Raw genomic sequence first — 17189 nt, 5'->3', positions numbered from 1 at the left:
TAGTTTTTGTTTCGTTGTTGTGTGTGTGTGGGGGGGGGGGGGGGGGGGTCGCTCAGGTCTCTCTCTTATATTATCTCTATCAAATATGTTTGTAACTCACACAGCCTGATGTTTTTCTCTTCAGGCAAAATGTGAAAATGAAACTTGTTAACATCTGGAATAGCGAACTACAAACTCAAGGGGAGTGCACAAGTACACACAACCTGGAGTCAAAAGAAGGTAAACCAGTTCCTGCCATTCGTTCCTGACCTGAATAAGAGCTGAATGATTCCTAGTGCATGTTTCAGTTTGTTAGCTCATTTCTTCACCCACTTTTCAAGATTATCCTCAGAGGCCGTTCTTATTAATCATGAAAGCATTCCTCAGTCATAGGTTACAACGTCTCTTTTGTGGTCTCCTAAGCCACATAGTCTCTTTCAAATCCGTCCTGCTTATTTTTTGATCTTGTGATAGAATTGTCATGCCTTACATTTCTATTCAATAATTCAGAATTTGCGTCAACAAAAACTCAAAATTTCTTAGATTCTGGGGCAAAATGGAGGAACTACTGTCCAGAGACTGCAGTTGAGTACCTTTGCAACTCCCTGACGTTTTTGTGAATTCTATTTATTGTTGAGATGATGAACTTTTTGCTTTTTCAACAAGAGGTACAGAGCAGGAGTGGAGCAGAGGATCTTAAGAATCAGGATACCATACTCAATGTCACTTCTGGCATCTTGCATTTTGTTGGTGATTCATTGGTTCCTGATACCATTGATAAAAACTGCCTGGAGGGTGCCAAAGTTCTCCAACAGGTTGATAAGAAGTATATTCCTATCGTGGCGGGCAAAACTCTTGCTATAATTGATCAGGTCTATTCTAATCTTTGCATAGTGCATTGTGGCCATCCTTGTTTTCTCGTGAATTTCCTTTATGCATTTACTTTAAAGATGGTTTCTCGTAGAGGTCACATAATATTTGACATAAAAAATATAATCTTGTTTGCCTTGTAAGAAAATATAATATCAGCATAACTAATGCAGCGTTTGGTTGGTGGTATTAAACTTTACATTATTAATGCCCTCATAATTTATGCAATAACCTATGCATTGTTTTATGCGGGCTAGAATGTGAAATAAGATAACATGTATAAGCAGTGGATGGATAAGAGTATTTAAGACAAAGATGCCCCTTAAAGCAGGTAATCCCTGCATGACATCCCTGGATTATTATTTACCACATAAGAAACCCCACATCATTATTTACTGCATAACAGTCTTCGCATTATTATTCTGCATAAACATTCCCTGGTTGGATAATACGTCAACCAAACAACCCATTAATGTCTTACTTTCTAGTTCATCACGCCATTCATATTTCTGAAGAAAAGAAGAATGATATAGGGTGAGTTGTCTTTTGCTTCAGTCGCTTTGTGACCGTCTGGCAGAGTATAGTATATTCTGATGTAGAAACTTAGGCCCATCTCAGAACGAATGTGCGGCCCTTTTTACATAGTCATGGATTATGATCTTTTATTTGCTTCTAGCATTTATCGTCATTGTGCTTACACTGGCATTGTAATGTTTTACAGCATGCTGCAGATGAGCGAATTCGTTTGGAAGAACTGCGTGAGAAGGTACAGAATGTCCAAAACTCATTGATGTGTCTTTTCTACTTGGAACCTGTAACATAGATAAGCTAATTATCAGGTTCTATCTGGACAAATGAGGACAACTACATATCTTGATTCCGAACAAGAATTGGTACGCTTACGGTCATCTAATGTGAAATAGAGTTTATCTTTGCCTTGTGCTGCTTGGCATGTGGAGAAATTCTTGATACTATATATAATAGAAAATGTTGATTCTGTCTTTCACCATGCTTTGGCAGGTTATGCCTGAAATTGGTTACCAGTTACTACACAACTATGCTGAACAGATTCAAAACTGGGGTTGGAGCTGCAACATTCATTCTCAAGCTTCAAGATCATTTACCAGGTAAGCATGGCCTATGGATCTTTGTTTAGCTGTTCAATACACAACCACTGTCTATGAACTTGATAAAATTACCAGAACTTCCATTGCACTAAATTTTGCAATGTTTTTTAAAGTTGAACCCAACTCTGAGCATGAGGCTTTATGTTTTGCTTAAAGCAGGAACTTAAATCTGATCCACAACAAGCCAAAAGCAGTCACACTTCTTGCGGTAATGTTCTGTAATACTTGGCTCTGTTAGAAGAGTTTTTTGTTGTTGTAATACCATCAGTTAGAAGACAATGCTAGAGGTTCTCTCTGTTTAATTACCTTAGAGGTTCTCTCTTGAATTGCTTCAACTTGCTTGGCAAACCATTCGTGATCTCTTTCATGGTTTTAAGAAATGTATTAGTTAACCAATTTCTTTTGCACATGCTTCATTAAAAATAATTGATTCTGAGGCGCTGTCGTTGTTTTTGTTGTTGACAATACAGGTTCCGTGTATTTTGGGCGTTAATCTAACTGATGTGGATCTCTTAGAATTTCTTCAACAGGTTAGTCCAAATTCCAATGAAGGTGGGAAGGGCCGGGGGATCGCTTTTTGATAATCAATAAGAAGCATAGGCTTCGATTGACTTACAGCAGACACTTGTGGATATACATCAACTAATTTTCATATTTCACTCTCATTTTACTCTAATCTAACGTCCTCGTTTGGTATCTTGCTTACGTTCTTGCTTAAATGTCGTGTCATGCTTTCTAAACAATGTGTTTGCAACCCTTAGCTTGCTGATACAGATGGATCATCTATAATACCCCCATCAGTGAACCGGGTCCTGAATAGCAAGGCTTGCAGGAGTAAGTTAAATATCTACTTTATGAATTAAGAGCTGCCTTGATGCTTTCTTTGCCTCCACCGCACCCCCACAGAAAAAAATAAAAGGAATTAGAACCAAACTTAGTTGGTTTAGGATATCTTTCTTTAATATTCCTGATGTCATGGCTTTTTACCAAGTATTCGAATTTGGAATGATAATTATGACATGGATGGCGTGGAACAGATACAGAGGATCAATTTAGCTGACAAACCAATTTTAGGTTGAAGCTTGGTTGATTATTGATTCCTGATGTCACCATTCTATTTATATAATTTTTCTTAGGTGCAATTATGTTTGGAGATGCACTGTTACCTTCAGAATGTTCTCTCATTGTTGAGGAGTTGAAGCAGACTTCGTTGTGTTTTCAAGTGAGTGGAAAATTGCATTTCAGAAAATATATACCCGGATTTATGTTGGATCTGCAGTTAATGGGTGTGTTATAAGAGAGGAATTCCATATTACTAATGACTGCATTATGTTTTCTTTGCTAGTGTGCTCATGGGCGACCAACAACTGTCCCTCTTGTCAATTTGGATGCTCTGCATGAGCAGATTGCCAAGTTAGGTTCGTGTGATAGGGGTTCATCTGAGGCATGGCATGAATTACATCGGCATGAAATCAGCTTAGAGCGTGCAGCAAAGCGACTAAGATCAGCTGTATCCTAGTGTCGCAAAGCGCTCGTGAATATACCTAGTCCCGTTCTGGTTGTTACCTATCTAGCAAAGCTCGTGATATCCAGTCTGCATCATGGCAATGGAGGATGATCTGAATCTGGAGAATGATGCATCAATACTGATTCGTATATGAACCTATATACTAAAGAATGATAGGTAACTATATGAATGTATATACTAAATTTGTAACACTAGCCCCTTGGCGGTAGCAACTCTCTGTCACACACATGCACACACACTTGAACAAAAATAGGAAAAGGGAATGGACTGTACAGTTTCCATGTAGAGCCAGAATAACTCCCATTCATCATGTGTACAGAACGTGAAGAAATGCTATGATAATGAAATAGGTAATTTGATTATTGATCCTTGTAACTTCATTCAGATTGAATTGCTCACATGCTTAAGTTTGTATTTGTATGTTCCATCCCAACCCTCCCCATTTTGCTAGACAATATTGGAAGATAATGGAACACTGGTATTACAAATGTCCTGAACATATAAAACTTCAATTGGCACTCATTCCTAAGTTACACAGGAGCCAGCTGCGCTGCCACAACTTGAGTGCTATATAGTTGCATGAATCAGATCTTTTTTAGTTAAGGGTGTATTGTGGGCCGGGACCGGCCTAATGGGCCGGTTCAAACGGGCCGGTCTCTAGCGGTCCAAAAGCCCACAGTGGGCCGGTCCTTACCAAAAAGCCCGCGAACCCGGGATCGTTTAGCCCGGGACCGGCAGACGGGCCTGGGCCTGGGCCGGATCTAACGGGCCTGGGCCGGATCTAACGGGCCCAACGATTATCTTTTAAAAAAAGTTTTTTATTTTTTTTTAAAAAGGGCCAACCGTCAGAAATTTAAAATGTAGCCGTTGGCCTGCAATTTTAGCCATTTGTTACTTTCAAAAATAGCCATTTGGCCCCCAAACTTTGTTTTAACCCCAACATTTGTATAATTACACTTTTTCCCTATTCTCAACTATAAATACTCCCTCATTTTTTTATTTTTACTCACAAATTCATCAATCTCTCTCAATCTCTCTCTAATTTTCTTCTATAATTGCTTACTTTATTAATGCAATTTCGTGAAAAATTGTGAAGTTGGTGAATTGAAGTATTCAAGTCTTCAAGTCTTCAACGATATTCAATTTTCAAGAAGTTGTTCGTCAAAATTCGTTCCAACTCTTAAGTTTTAATATTATAATTTTGTTTGTTTTAGTTTGTATAATTATAACTAATATGGCATTTTCTTTGAAAAAAATGTTTGGTGGTAAGGGAAAATCTAAAATTGGTGAATCTAGTCGCCAAGATACTACTCTTCCCCCAGCTCCCCGACCCAGACCTGTTACCCGTCCTCCTCCACCTGTTATTCTTGATAGTGATAACACTTGTTTTCAATTTTTCGATAGTCAATTTTACCATGATGTTGCACTAGGTCAACAATTAAATGAAGAAGTTATGAATGCTCTTTATCCTAATCAAACTATCTTTGAAAATGATGATTTAGATGAAACGCAACCGGATTTAGATGATACACCTACTAGTCCTGTTAATAACCCAACTGATGCCTCGCCTGACCCTCCTGTAGTAACCCCTACTTTTAATAGACAACGTTCTAAACGCCCCGAAACATCACTTGTTTGGAACTTTTTTACTTAGCTAAGAGAACAAAATAAGGCTAAGTGTAAAACTTGTGGGTCTTCGATGACTCATAAATATACTGGAGACCGTAGCGGTACGGGTACTTTGACTAGACACATATTGAAACACCCTAGACATAAAGCTAGATATTTACAAATGAAAGCTGCGCAAGAGGGGACAAGTGTAGATACTACGGTTAACCCTAGTACAGGGTCAAATCTAGTTCAACCGGGAATTAACACTGTTACCGGTGGTATTTTATATTACGATCCAAATAAAGATCGTGAATAATCGGCAAAAATGGTTACTGTTATGTGCTTACCCTATAGTTTTCCTTCTAACCCTCATTTTTGCATTATATTAGAAGAGTTTTTAATCCTACTTATAAAGGATGGCCTCGCGCAACCGTAAAGAGTGATATTTATAAATATAAACATGAATATGAACAATATTTGCGATATTTATTTACTCATATAGATTGTTGCATTGCTATTACCACTGATATTGGTAGAAGCGGTAATGACTGTGATTATCTAACTGTTACCACTCATTGGATTGATGAAGAATGGAAAATGCAAAAACGTATTATTGCATATAGAATAATTAATTCACGTCACACAGGTAACTTTATTGCTAACACAGTTGCAGATATTTGTATTGCATTAGAGATAAAACAATGTCAATTTCTATGGATAATGCTTCTAGTAACACTAATTCTATAGGCTTACTTACAACTACACTAAATCCTGCATTTAGTAATTGTTTCCATGTTAGATGTATTTGTCATATTTACCATTTAATCGTCGGTGATGGTATGAAAATTTTAAATTTGGAAATTGAAAAGGTTAAAATGGCTATTAATTGGCTTTTTATTCAAACCGTAGAAGTAGACTTAGAGAATATTTTAAAAAATGTGATGAATTTGGCCTTAGAGAAAGAAAGGTTCCTAAAGCTTGTCCGACTAGATGGAATTGTATGTACGGAAGTTTAGTTGTTGCATATGAATATAGAAACCCAATAAATGCAACGTTTAATGCTCGTGTTGGTGGTGAGGATGATGATGAAATCCTTACAAATCAAGATTGGACGAATGTTAAAATTCTTATAGATTTTTTAGAACAATTTCATATTGCTACAAATGAATTGTCTGGGCAATATTATCCTACTATTTCAAACTGTTTCGTTTATATTGCAGCACTATGTGATTTATTTGTTCAATTTTCAGAGGGTGGGGTAATTTATCAACTTGCTATAAATGCAATGAAAGAAAAGTTTAAAAAATATTTTTTCCCTATCCCCCTATTTATGGTGTTGCTGCCATGTTAAATCCTACCATGAAATTAGGAGGTCCTCACTTTTGGTATTCAAATATTTATAGGGCTTTAGATCTTTCAAATGAGGAATTAGCTACACTTGCAGATGCAAAAGCCTCAATTAAAATAAATGCTCAAATAATTTATAATGCTTATCAACAAGCCTTAGATCATGCTAGACCACATGTTCCAATTCATACTTCGTCTATTTTATGTGTTCAAGCTTCAACAGTGGCATCAAAGAGCGCTTTCAATCAAGCGAGACTTCAAATAGGTGATCATAGAGCGTCTATGAGGGAGAGCTTGGAAAAATCAGTACTCTTCAGAGATTGGATCCGTTCGGAAAGAAGAAATTTTGGACTTGCTGAATCACAACCGGAGATAGACGAAGCTTATGAAGAAATGATAGCGAAACTTGCGGAGGATGCTGCTTCGCCCGGAAGCGGTGATGAACAAGCTTCTTTTCCGCCACCACCAACGGAAATTTCTCCGAACCTTGAAGGATTTATGAAATTTGTTCGAGATACTATGTAGACTAATATGTAACTTGTATTTTGGCACATCTTCATTAGTTTTTTTTCCTTTTAATGGTGGTATTAGCACCTTGTTGTGCTCATTCCATTGGGGGGAGGAAGACTAAGAAAGATATTGCCATTTTTGTTAATGTCGTAATAATAAAAATTATAAGGCATTCCCTTGAATATCTCTTTGCAATTTTTTTTGTGTTTAAATTTGACTCTTTAGAAGATTTAACTTACAATTCTATAATATATTTACAAGAAATTATATAAGGCAATATATATACATAACATACTATATACACTACATAATATATATATAAGCTATATATATATATATATATATATATAAGGCAATATATATACATAACATACTATATATACTACATTATATATATATATATATATATATATATATATATATATATATATATATATATATATATATATCTATANATAAAAAATAGCCCGGACCACTTAGGCCCGTTTAGGCCCGTGGGCCCGGCCCATTTAGCCCGGGACCATGTGGGCTTAGGCCCACAACGGGCCGGTTCCATCATTTGGGACCGTTTGGCCCGGGGCCGCCAGAGCCCGGCCCGCCAAAGCCTAGGCCCGTTAGGCCCGGCCCGTTAGGCCCATTTAGGCCCAGGCCCGGACCAGAATACAGCCTTATTTTTAGTTAAACATATTGCCTTTTTTTGCATAACCGTACCTGACAGAAATTATTATTGGCAACACGGATATTATACTCCTATAGTTTATTGGTGGACTCCTATCCTGTGATGTTCAGGTTAACATCATGATGTATACTCAGTCTGTGCTTGATCTGAAAGAGATATGGAGCCTCGTTACACGTAATAGAAGGAAAAGGACTGAGAATTGCAAAATAGAAGTGTAGCAGAAAATCTTTAGTACAGGGAGCAGCTCTAACACAGTAATCAACCAGTTGTATTGGCCTTTTGAAGAGAAGCATATATGAGATGACATAATGGAGAACAACATGCAGTATATCTTTTAAAAATAATGAACACGTGCCTCAAGATCTATTTGGCCAAATACATCGACAACTTGTCGTCCCTTTTTACCTAAACACTCAATCTTAAGTCTGTTTCATTTGAACACTTTAACCGAGCCTTAATTGTGTCATTTAGACACAAAAAACTGACATAGCAAGGCAAGTATTTCTCACATTTTTCAAGCACGTGAAAATTGAAATGGTCCGAAAAACAAACTCCTCACCTTTTTTCCTCATCATTTTTCTTGTCTTTTCTTTTTGTTTCTTCCCCTCTTACCTCACCCTTCTTCATCACAAAATTTGGAATAACCAACGAATTTTTCCGGCTGGTTTCTTAATTTTTTATTCACTTTTCGGTCTCTCTCACTCACAAATTGTTGGGAATAAACCCCCTACAGAAATAATATTCATGGTAATAAAAGCGGAACAATAACGTAGCACCGAGATACGGTAATTAACAAGAATAAAAGAACGACAACCAAGATTTTTACGTGGAAAACCCTTTTGAATAAGAAAAAAACCACGGCCCCGAAAGGAGCAACTGATATCGCTATATTAAGGGATTTTACACTGTAGGTCCGAGTAAAATACTCCAAAGACCACTACAACACTCAAAAGAAATAACCCTCTTTTGATATTCCCACCTCACTACAATATCGCTAACTCTCTATTTTTCTCACAGTCTATTTTCTTATACCCTGTTTGTGAAACCTCACTCTTTCTTTCTAACTCTCAGATATATTTTTCCTTTGAGGTTGGTGTGTAGAAATGAGAGCTGAAGCTCTCCTTTTATAGTCGAAGCTTCACCCTCTGAAGCCTATTATATTTGACATTTTTCCTCTTTGCAGATTTTCAAATCCCATAGCCTATCACCAATTTTGGCATCTTGCAGATTTTTCTTCTTCATTATGGGGACGGACCCCACAATCTTTTTCTTCTTCATTATGGGGATGGACCCTACAATCTCATTTTTTTCTTTGTTTCATTTATGGGGATGGATCCCACAAATCTCCCCCTTCAAACCCATTCTCCTGAAGGAGGTAACACTGGACTTCTAGCTTGAGTGCATGTCGACAAGTTCTTTGCACAATTCGAACTTGTCTCTTGGTACCACCTTGGTCAGCATATCTGCGGGATTCTCACTTGTAGAAATCTTCAAGAGTTCTAGAGATTCATTCTATATCATTTCTCGAATTCAGTGATATCTCACATCGATAGTTTGGTCCTTGCATGGTACATGGAGTTCTTGCTAAGGTCTATTGCACTTTGACTGTCACAATAGATGACATACTCCTTCTGATGCAATCCAAGCTCTTGAAGGAACCGTTTCAACCATATCATCTCCTTGCCAGCTTTAGTAGCGGCAATATACTCCGCTTTAGTTGTAGAGAATGCGACACACTTCTGCAACCTCGACTGCCATGATATAGCTCCCCTTGAAAATGTGAACATGTATCCTATAGTAGATTTACGATTATCAAGATCACCTGCCATATCAGCATCTGTGTAGCCCTTCAAGATTGGATCAGGTCCTCCAAAACACAAGCAATCTCCTACAGTACCTCTTAGGTACCTGGGTATCCACTTGACTCCTTCCCAAAGTTCTTTTCCAGGATTTTCAAGGAATCTGCTAACAACACCAACTGCATGAGCAATATCAGGTCTGGTGCATACCATTGCATACATCAAGCTTCCGACTGCTGAAGAATTAGGAACTCTAGCCATGTTTCCTTTCTCCTCCACTGTTGTAGGACACATCTTCTTGCTCAACTTTAGATGGCTAGCAAGAGGTGTGCTAACTGGCTTAGCATTCTTCATGTTGAAGCGTTCCAGTACACGTTCAATGTACTTCTCCCGAGACAGCCACAACTTTCTGCTTGTTCGCTCTCGAACTATCTTCATACCCAGAATTTGTTGTGCTGGGCCCAAGTCCTTCATATCAAATGACTTAGACAGATCTCCCTTTAACTTTGCGATCAGCCCCTTGTCTTTTCCTACAATTAACATGTCATCCACATACAACAATAATATAATAAAGTTATTGTCAGAAAATCTTTTAAAATATACACATGGATCAGAATAGTTCTTTATGTATATTTGACTTTTCATGAATGAGTCAAACTACATGTACCACTGCCTTGGTGCCTGCTTCAATCCATAAAGACTGTTGTTCAATTTGCACACCATGTGTTTCTTTCCAGCTACTTCAAATCCTTCTGGCGGCTCCATATAAATCTCTTTCTTCCAAATCTCCATGAAGAAATATAGTTTTCACATCCAACTGCTCCACTTCAAGATCTAGGCTAGCTGCTAAGCACAAAATTGTTCGAATAGAAGTCATTTTGGCAACAGGTGAGAAAATTTCGTCAAAATCAATACCTTTCTTCTGTTCGAAGTCTTTAACCACCAATCGAGCTTTGTATCTAACCAGCTTTCCATTTCCATCTTTCTTGAGTTTAAAGACCCACTTACATTTGAGTGGTATTTTACCCTTTGGAAGTTCAACCAGTTTGTACGTGCCGCTTTTCTGCAGAGATTACATCTCTTCTTGCATAACTTTCATCCACTGGTTCTTTTCTGTATGGGACAGCACCTCCTTAAGACTTTCTGGCTCCTCTTCATCATTGATGAGCACATACTCTGTGGAAGGGTACATGCATGACTCTACCCTTGGCCTCTCTGATCTCCTCAGAGATTGAGGTTGTTCTTCTCCTTGAGTGGGGTGCTACATTTGCTCGACATCATCATCAAGTTGCTTCCCCTGCTCAATAACCTCATCAGTTTGCTCCCCCTATTCGGCAACCTCGCTTGTCGTACTTTCTGCACTTGTGGGATAGTTAGAAGAAGAAGTAATGGTAACAAGGTTAGGAATTATACCATTATTGGCCTTCTCTGACATATCATCAGCAGTTCCAACTTTACTTTTTCAGAAGACTACATCTCTGCTTCTGATGACTTTCTTCTTTACAGGATCCCATAATCTGTATCCGAACTCTTCATCTCCATATATGATGAATATGGAGGGAACAAATTTATCATCCAGCTTTGTTCTTTGCTCCTGTGGTACATGTGCAAAAGCTCTGCAACCGAACACCTTCAGATGTTAGTAGGACACCTCCTTATTGGTCCAAACTCTCTCTGGGATGTCAAACAACAATGGAAATGATGGACTCCTATTGTTCAGGTAACAGGCTGTCTGAACTGCTTCACCCCAGAATGACTTAGGCAGTTTAGCCATTCTGAGCATGCTTTTCACCTTCTCAACAATGGTGCAGTTCATTCTCTCGGCTATGCCATTGTGCTGTGGGGTTCCAAGAACTGTCTTTTCATGTATGATCCCACGACTTGAATAGTACTCTTCAAATTCCCTTGAAGTATACTCACCTCTATTGTCACTTCGGAGACGTTTTAGCTTTCGACCCGTCTCCCTTTCTACCAGAGCATGGAACTTCTGGAAAACTTGAAACACCTGATCTTTGGTTTTCAAACTATAAACCCATAATGTTCGTGAAGCGTCATCAATAAAAGTAACAAAATATTTGTTACCGCCCATCAATTCAATTTCCATTGGACCACAAACATCAAAAAATACTAAATCAAGTATATTCAATTTTCTGTCAGACGATGTCTAAAATGAGACTCTATGCTGCTTACCAAATAAACAGTAGTCACAAGGTTTTACCGTTGTACCTTTGGCATAAGAAATGAGTGATTTCTTGGCAAGAATCTGCAATCCTTTCTCGCTCATATGACCCATTCTTTTGTGCCACAAATCTGCAGAAATCTCATCTTGTGCCGCGTTCAATTCACCTCAGCATATTTCTACATTTGTCCTGTACAACGTGCCACGAGCAACTCCCTTTGCAATCACCAATGATACCTTGGTGAGTCTCCACTTTTGATTTGCAAAATAGTTCTCGTATCCATCTCGGTCTAAAGCAATTCCCGAGATCAAGTTCATCCGCAAATCAGGTACATGCCGCACGTCTTTTAGAACCAATGTGCATCCGACATTTGTCTTGATACAAATGTCACCGATCCCTGCAATCTTTGAGTAACTTGTGTTACCCATTCTCACAGTGCCGAAATAACTTGCTACATATCTGCAAAAAAGATCTCTTACCGGTGTGGCATGGCAAGATGTTGCTGTATCAACCACCCATTCCGACTCTGGACCTGATGCATTCCTCTTCCTCATTTATAAAGAGGACAACATTATCATTATTTTTCACCATGGCAGTTGTGTTGTCGTCATTCTTCTAGCCATTGCTTTCACCTTTGCCCTTCCTTAGATTTGGGCAATCTCTTTTGAAGTGACCTGGTTGATCACAATTGTAGCAATTTCTGGCTCTTGATTTGGATCGGTTCTTACACTTCCCACGAGCTCCGGATCTACCATAGTTGCTCGAACTCTTTTGATAACTCCTACCTCTACCTTCTGTGATGAGAGCATGTCCTTGATTTTCAGGCTTCTTTCTCATCCTCTCATTAAGTAGAAGAGCAGATGTGACATCTTTTAACTCAATGGTAGTCTTACCGTGCAGGATGGTTGTTGCCAAATTATCGTACGAAAATGGAAACGAGTTCAATTGCAAGATCGCTTTATCTTCTTCCTCGATTTTCAATCCGAGGTTGGTGAGCTGTGTGATTAGTCAGTTAAATATATTTAAATGTGACAAAAAATTCGTACCTTCACCCATGTGTAGGGCGTATAGTTGCTTCTTCAGGTACAATTTATTTGTTAGCGTTTTGGACATGTATAGGCTTTCCAACCTTGTCCAAATAACACATGCGGTGTCTTCATCAATGATGTTGTTTACCACATCATCTGATAAGTGCAACCTGATTGCACTAGCAGCCCTTTCATCCAAGTCAGCCCAATCCTCAGCTTTCATGGTATCAGGCTTTTTGGCATCAACATCTAGTACCTTGTGTAATCCTTGTTGGATGAGCAGATACCTCATCCTTCTTTGCAATGTTGAGAAACCGTTATCTCCGTTAAATTTTGCTATCTCGTACTTTACTCCGGACATTTTATTTTTCACCGAGTATAGTATTACCGACAGTGAATAGTACTTCTGTGAATGAGCAGAACATGTGCTCTGATACCAGTTGTTGGGAATAAACCCCCTACTAATATTCACGGTAATAAAAGTAGAATAATAATATAGCACCGAGATACGGTAATTAACAAGAATAAAAGAGTAACAATGACACTAAGATTTTACGTGGAAACCCTTTTGAATAAGAAAAAAATCACGGCCCCGAAAGGAGCAAACTGATATCACTATAGTAAGGAATTTTACACTTTGTAGGTCCGAGTAAAATACTCCAAAGACCACTACAACACTCAAAAGAAATAACCTTCTTTTAATAATTTTACCTCACTACAATATCACTCACTCTCTATTTTTCTCACAGACTATTTTTTATACCCTGTCTGTGAAACCTCACTCTTTTAACTCTCAGATATATTTTTCCTCTGAGATTGGTGTGTAGAAATGAGAGCCGAAGCTCTTCTTTTATAGTCGAAGCTTCACTCTCTGAAGCCTACTATATATGACATTTTTTCTCTCTGCAGATTTGCAAATCCAATAGCCTATCACTAATTTTGGCATCTTGCAAGTTTTTCTTCTTCATTACGGGGATGGACTCCACAATATCCTTTTTTTCTTTGTTTCATTTATGGGGATGGACCCCGCACAAATCACTCTCAAAATAATGCGATGTAAAACAAGCCCAAATCTGTAAAGGAAAGAAATGGAAAAATGCCAAATCCAAATATTCCACCATCAGCACCTGTTAGCCGAATCTGTTGCTGAAAATCCAAAATATTTTCATGTTCCAAGTTAGCCGAATCTATGGCTAAAAAAAAGGTGGCTCAAAAAAATGAATGGTAAAATGACTTGAAATGACAGAAATAATTTGTTGGGTATTGACCAGAAAGTGTTTAAAGAAAATGAGTTTGGATCTAAAAGGAGAAATAATGGGATGGTGTGAGGAAGAGGAAGAGGAAGAGGAAGAGGAAGAGGAAGAGGAAGAATGGTATTTAAGCTATGGCTTAAAAAATGGAAGAAGAAATGAGTGTGGAAGATAATGAGAAAGATGAATAAATATGGCTGAAAAACTGATAATTCCGGCGAAGAAGGATTGTTGGGAAACATGACGACGGGTGGGGTGGGGTTCCCATTTTTATATTCATTTTTTTTATTTTTTTAATATTAATTATTGATTTTCGTCACCAAAAAAGTATTCTCCAGTCAATTTGGTTCCAGAATCTTATATTAACAGTCAAAACTCTCTGTAATTTTAGCCCAAAAAGGAAGAATGTAGAAAAAGAAGAAGAAGAAGAAGAAGAAGAAGAAGAAGAAGAAAATACCAAATTTCTAGAGAAGAAGACATAGCTGGAAAAGAAATAACCAAAATTAATTTTCCGGCAAGGAGGGGTCGTTGGGGAAGATGACGATGGGGTGGGGTAGGGTGGGGTGGGTTATGGTTTGTGTATTTGTTTATTTTCAATTTTTAAAAGTTAAATCCACGTGTCCTCGTGTTATTCGTCACTGTGGTGTGTGAATTACACACACCTTTTGTATTTTGCTGCCTACGAATTTTGTGTCTAAGTGACACAGTAAAAGCCCGGTTAAAATGTTCAAATGGATCGGACTTAAGATTGAGTGTTCAAGTGAAAAAGGAGGACAACTTTAAGAGGCCAGCGACGTATTTGGCCTATCTATTTCCCAATGAAGGAGTCAACTGAGAGTTAATTGGCGCTATGTATGCAATCGCATCCGTGTATTTTCCCACATTCGAGAGCAACACATAAAAGCCTTCCGGATGGGGGGGGGGGGGTATAATTCCTAATATCCTTCACTCCGGATAATCGTTGAGGCGAAAATTGAGGACAGTGAATGGGTTAAAACCCGACTAGAGCAATTGTCATTAATTGATGAAAAACGAATGGCCGCGGTTTGTCACGGACAGCTGTACCAACAAAGAATGGCCCGTGCTTATAATAAGAAAGTGCGTCCCAGGAATTTTGAAGTGGGACAGCTGGTACTCAGACGCATTTTACCTCATCATCAGGAAGCAAAAGGGAAATTCGCTCCTAATTGGAAAGGTCCATACATCATTCGAAAAATATTGCCAAGAGGAGCATTGTATCTGGGAGACATCGAAGGGAATGATCCTGAGACAGCAGTGAATGCAGACGCAGTAAAAAGGTACTACGTCTAATTCTCATGCGACGATGGCTTTTGTGCAATTGAGATGAAGAAGGCTTTCCTCTCGCTATCCAAACTCTATCAACCCTTGTAAACCCTTTTGAGCCGGTTACCTTCTTTGGCTACCCTCTTTGGAACCCGGAAGTACGAAAAGAAAAGGAAAAGAAAAAGAAAAGAAAAGAAAAAAAAAAAAAGAGAGAGAAAAAGAAAAAGGAAAATATATATATATATATATATGAAAAAAAAAAGAGAAAAGAAAAAGAAAATATGATGAAAAGAGAAAAGAAAAAGAAAATATGATGAAAAGAAAAAGAAAAAGAAAACAAAAACAAAAACAACCAAAAAACAAAAGTTGTCTGAACTACGTTTGACTTGATCCCGAAAGGGTACGTAGGCAGCCTCTCTCTGGGGTTCAGTCACACCAAAACAAAAATCCCAAGTTCCCCAAAAAAATAAAACTGGGGCAGATGATATAATGGCTCGGCCATGAATCCGCCGAAATGGTTCCAAAGTTGTAGTTCCGCCCAAAATCCTTTTACCCCAAAACCTTGTCCAAGTCCTTCTGATCAATTGACAAAAGCATGGAAGTGGCAAACGTCATTGTTGGAATCTGATACAATTCAAATAGAGAGAAATAAAATGAGAGAGTCTTATCGGTGAAAACCTTCGGGCACCATAAGGCGATGGTGAGTAGAGAAACTGAAAATGAGAGAGTTCGCTTAGTGAAAACTCGCAAAGAGCACTATCGGGCGACAGTGAGAAGAGAAATAAGAGAGGTCGATTGGCGAAAACCCGCAAAGGGCGCTGTCGGCCGAAAAGAAGACATTTTTGCCACTAAAGGAGTCCTGGCAAGGTTCCCTGGTTTTGAAATGCGGGTCAATGGGTTCACGAGAAGTTGGAAAGTTCGTGAAGGTCGGGCATCCAGTCCAAGAAGCATGTCATGATCATTTGAAGCCAGCATGCACACCCCAGATAAGTCCTTCTTTGCCCCGAAAGGGATGCTTCTCTTTAAACTCATTCGATTACCTTTCTGCATACTTCTCTTTCAATCCCTTTTGGTTTAACTCTGATTCCGTAACTAATGCAAAGAAAAGGTGGCAGGACCGGTTCCACAGGGCTCCGCTTGCGCAGAGTCAAAGAAATACCCAGCCTCAGCGAGTGCGTCAGGCCCATCTCGACTGACCATGGTGTTTAATGCTTTCAAAGCAAAAACATTGAAAAAGGGAAGTCAAAGGCAAAGGCCCCAAGGGCAGAATAAAGTGAAAAGGCTAAGCCCATCTGGGCGAGTCATCATGAAACCCTAAAATTGAACCCGGTCAGTTTTGAAAAGAGATTCACCCTCAAGGCAAACGAGCAGCAAAGTTCTCAACGGAAATGGCGGCCGGGATCAAGCAATTGAGATGATCAAGGCCACAAAATCAACCACCGTTTCAAACTAACAAATTGTTCTTTGAAACCAGGTTTAATTCAAAGCAACCGTGCAAGAAGCAGGAACAGTCCAAAAGGAAATGAAATGCGCAAACGCTGAAACAGCTTTGCAGCAGGAAAACGACCAAAAAGGAAGTTTTCCCCCCAAATTCTTTAAGGCATTTTGCTAAATAAAAGGAAAACATAAAAGAGGAAAACAAAAAGAAGAAGAAGGAGGAGAAGAAATAAAAATGTAAATCCCAAAAGAAAAACAAATCATGGTAGCATAGGATCCCATTCCTTAAATATCCCGGAACAAAAACCGAGGATCTCCCGGAACAAAAACCGTGGAGCTTTTTCTTCCCAAATCCCGGAACAAAAATCGAGGATCTCCCGGAATAAAAATCGTGGAGCTTTTTCTTTCCAAATCCCGGAACAAAAATCGTGGAGCTTTTTCTTTCCAAATCCCGAAACAAACACCGAGGATCTCCCGGAACAAAAACCGTGGAGCTTTTTCTTTCCAAATCCCGGAACAAAAACCGAGGATCTCCCGGAACAAAAACCGTGGAGCTTTTT

General features: G+C 38.7%; 1 protein-coding gene across 3 annotated transcripts in view; it reads left to right on the top strand.

The window, feature by feature from the left end:
- The window catches only part of LOC109244323 (DNA mismatch repair protein MLH3), an 11656-nt gene extending 7790 nt beyond the window's left edge, over positions 1-3866 (top strand). Inside the window, exons 15-25 of one of the 3 annotated variants that reach the window (XM_019411385.1) lie at positions 125-219; positions 490-563; positions 654-851; positions 1571-1615; positions 1689-1742; positions 1870-1976; positions 2136-2184; positions 2447-2506; positions 2738-2810; positions 3113-3198; positions 3322-3866. In XM_019411385.1, coding sequence (XP_019266930.1) covers positions 125-219; positions 490-563; positions 654-851; positions 1571-1615; positions 1689-1742; positions 1870-1976; positions 2136-2184; positions 2447-2506; positions 2738-2810; positions 3113-3198; positions 3322-3495 — 1015 coding nt within the window. In that variant the 3' untranslated portion in view covers positions 3496-3866. Of the gene's footprint in view, positions 1-124; positions 220-489; positions 564-645; positions 852-1570; positions 1616-1688; positions 1743-1869; positions 1977-2135; positions 2185-2446; positions 2507-2737; positions 2811-3112; positions 3199-3321 lie in introns of those variants that run through there. The other 2 variants (XM_019411384.1, XM_019411387.1) reach the window with 2 other exon arrangements.
- The last annotated feature ends 13323 nt before the right edge of the window (positions 3867-17189 follow it).

The sequence above is a fragment of the Nicotiana attenuata genome, unplaced genomic scaffold (genome assembly GCF_001879085.1).
Source record: "Nicotiana attenuata strain UT unplaced genomic scaffold, NIATTr2, whole genome shotgun sequence".
Lineage (NCBI taxonomy): Eukaryota > Viridiplantae > Streptophyta > Magnoliopsida > Solanales > Solanaceae > Nicotiana > Nicotiana attenuata.
Note: the sequence above shows the minus strand (reverse complement) of the source record. Positions and strands in the feature narration are given on the sequence as shown.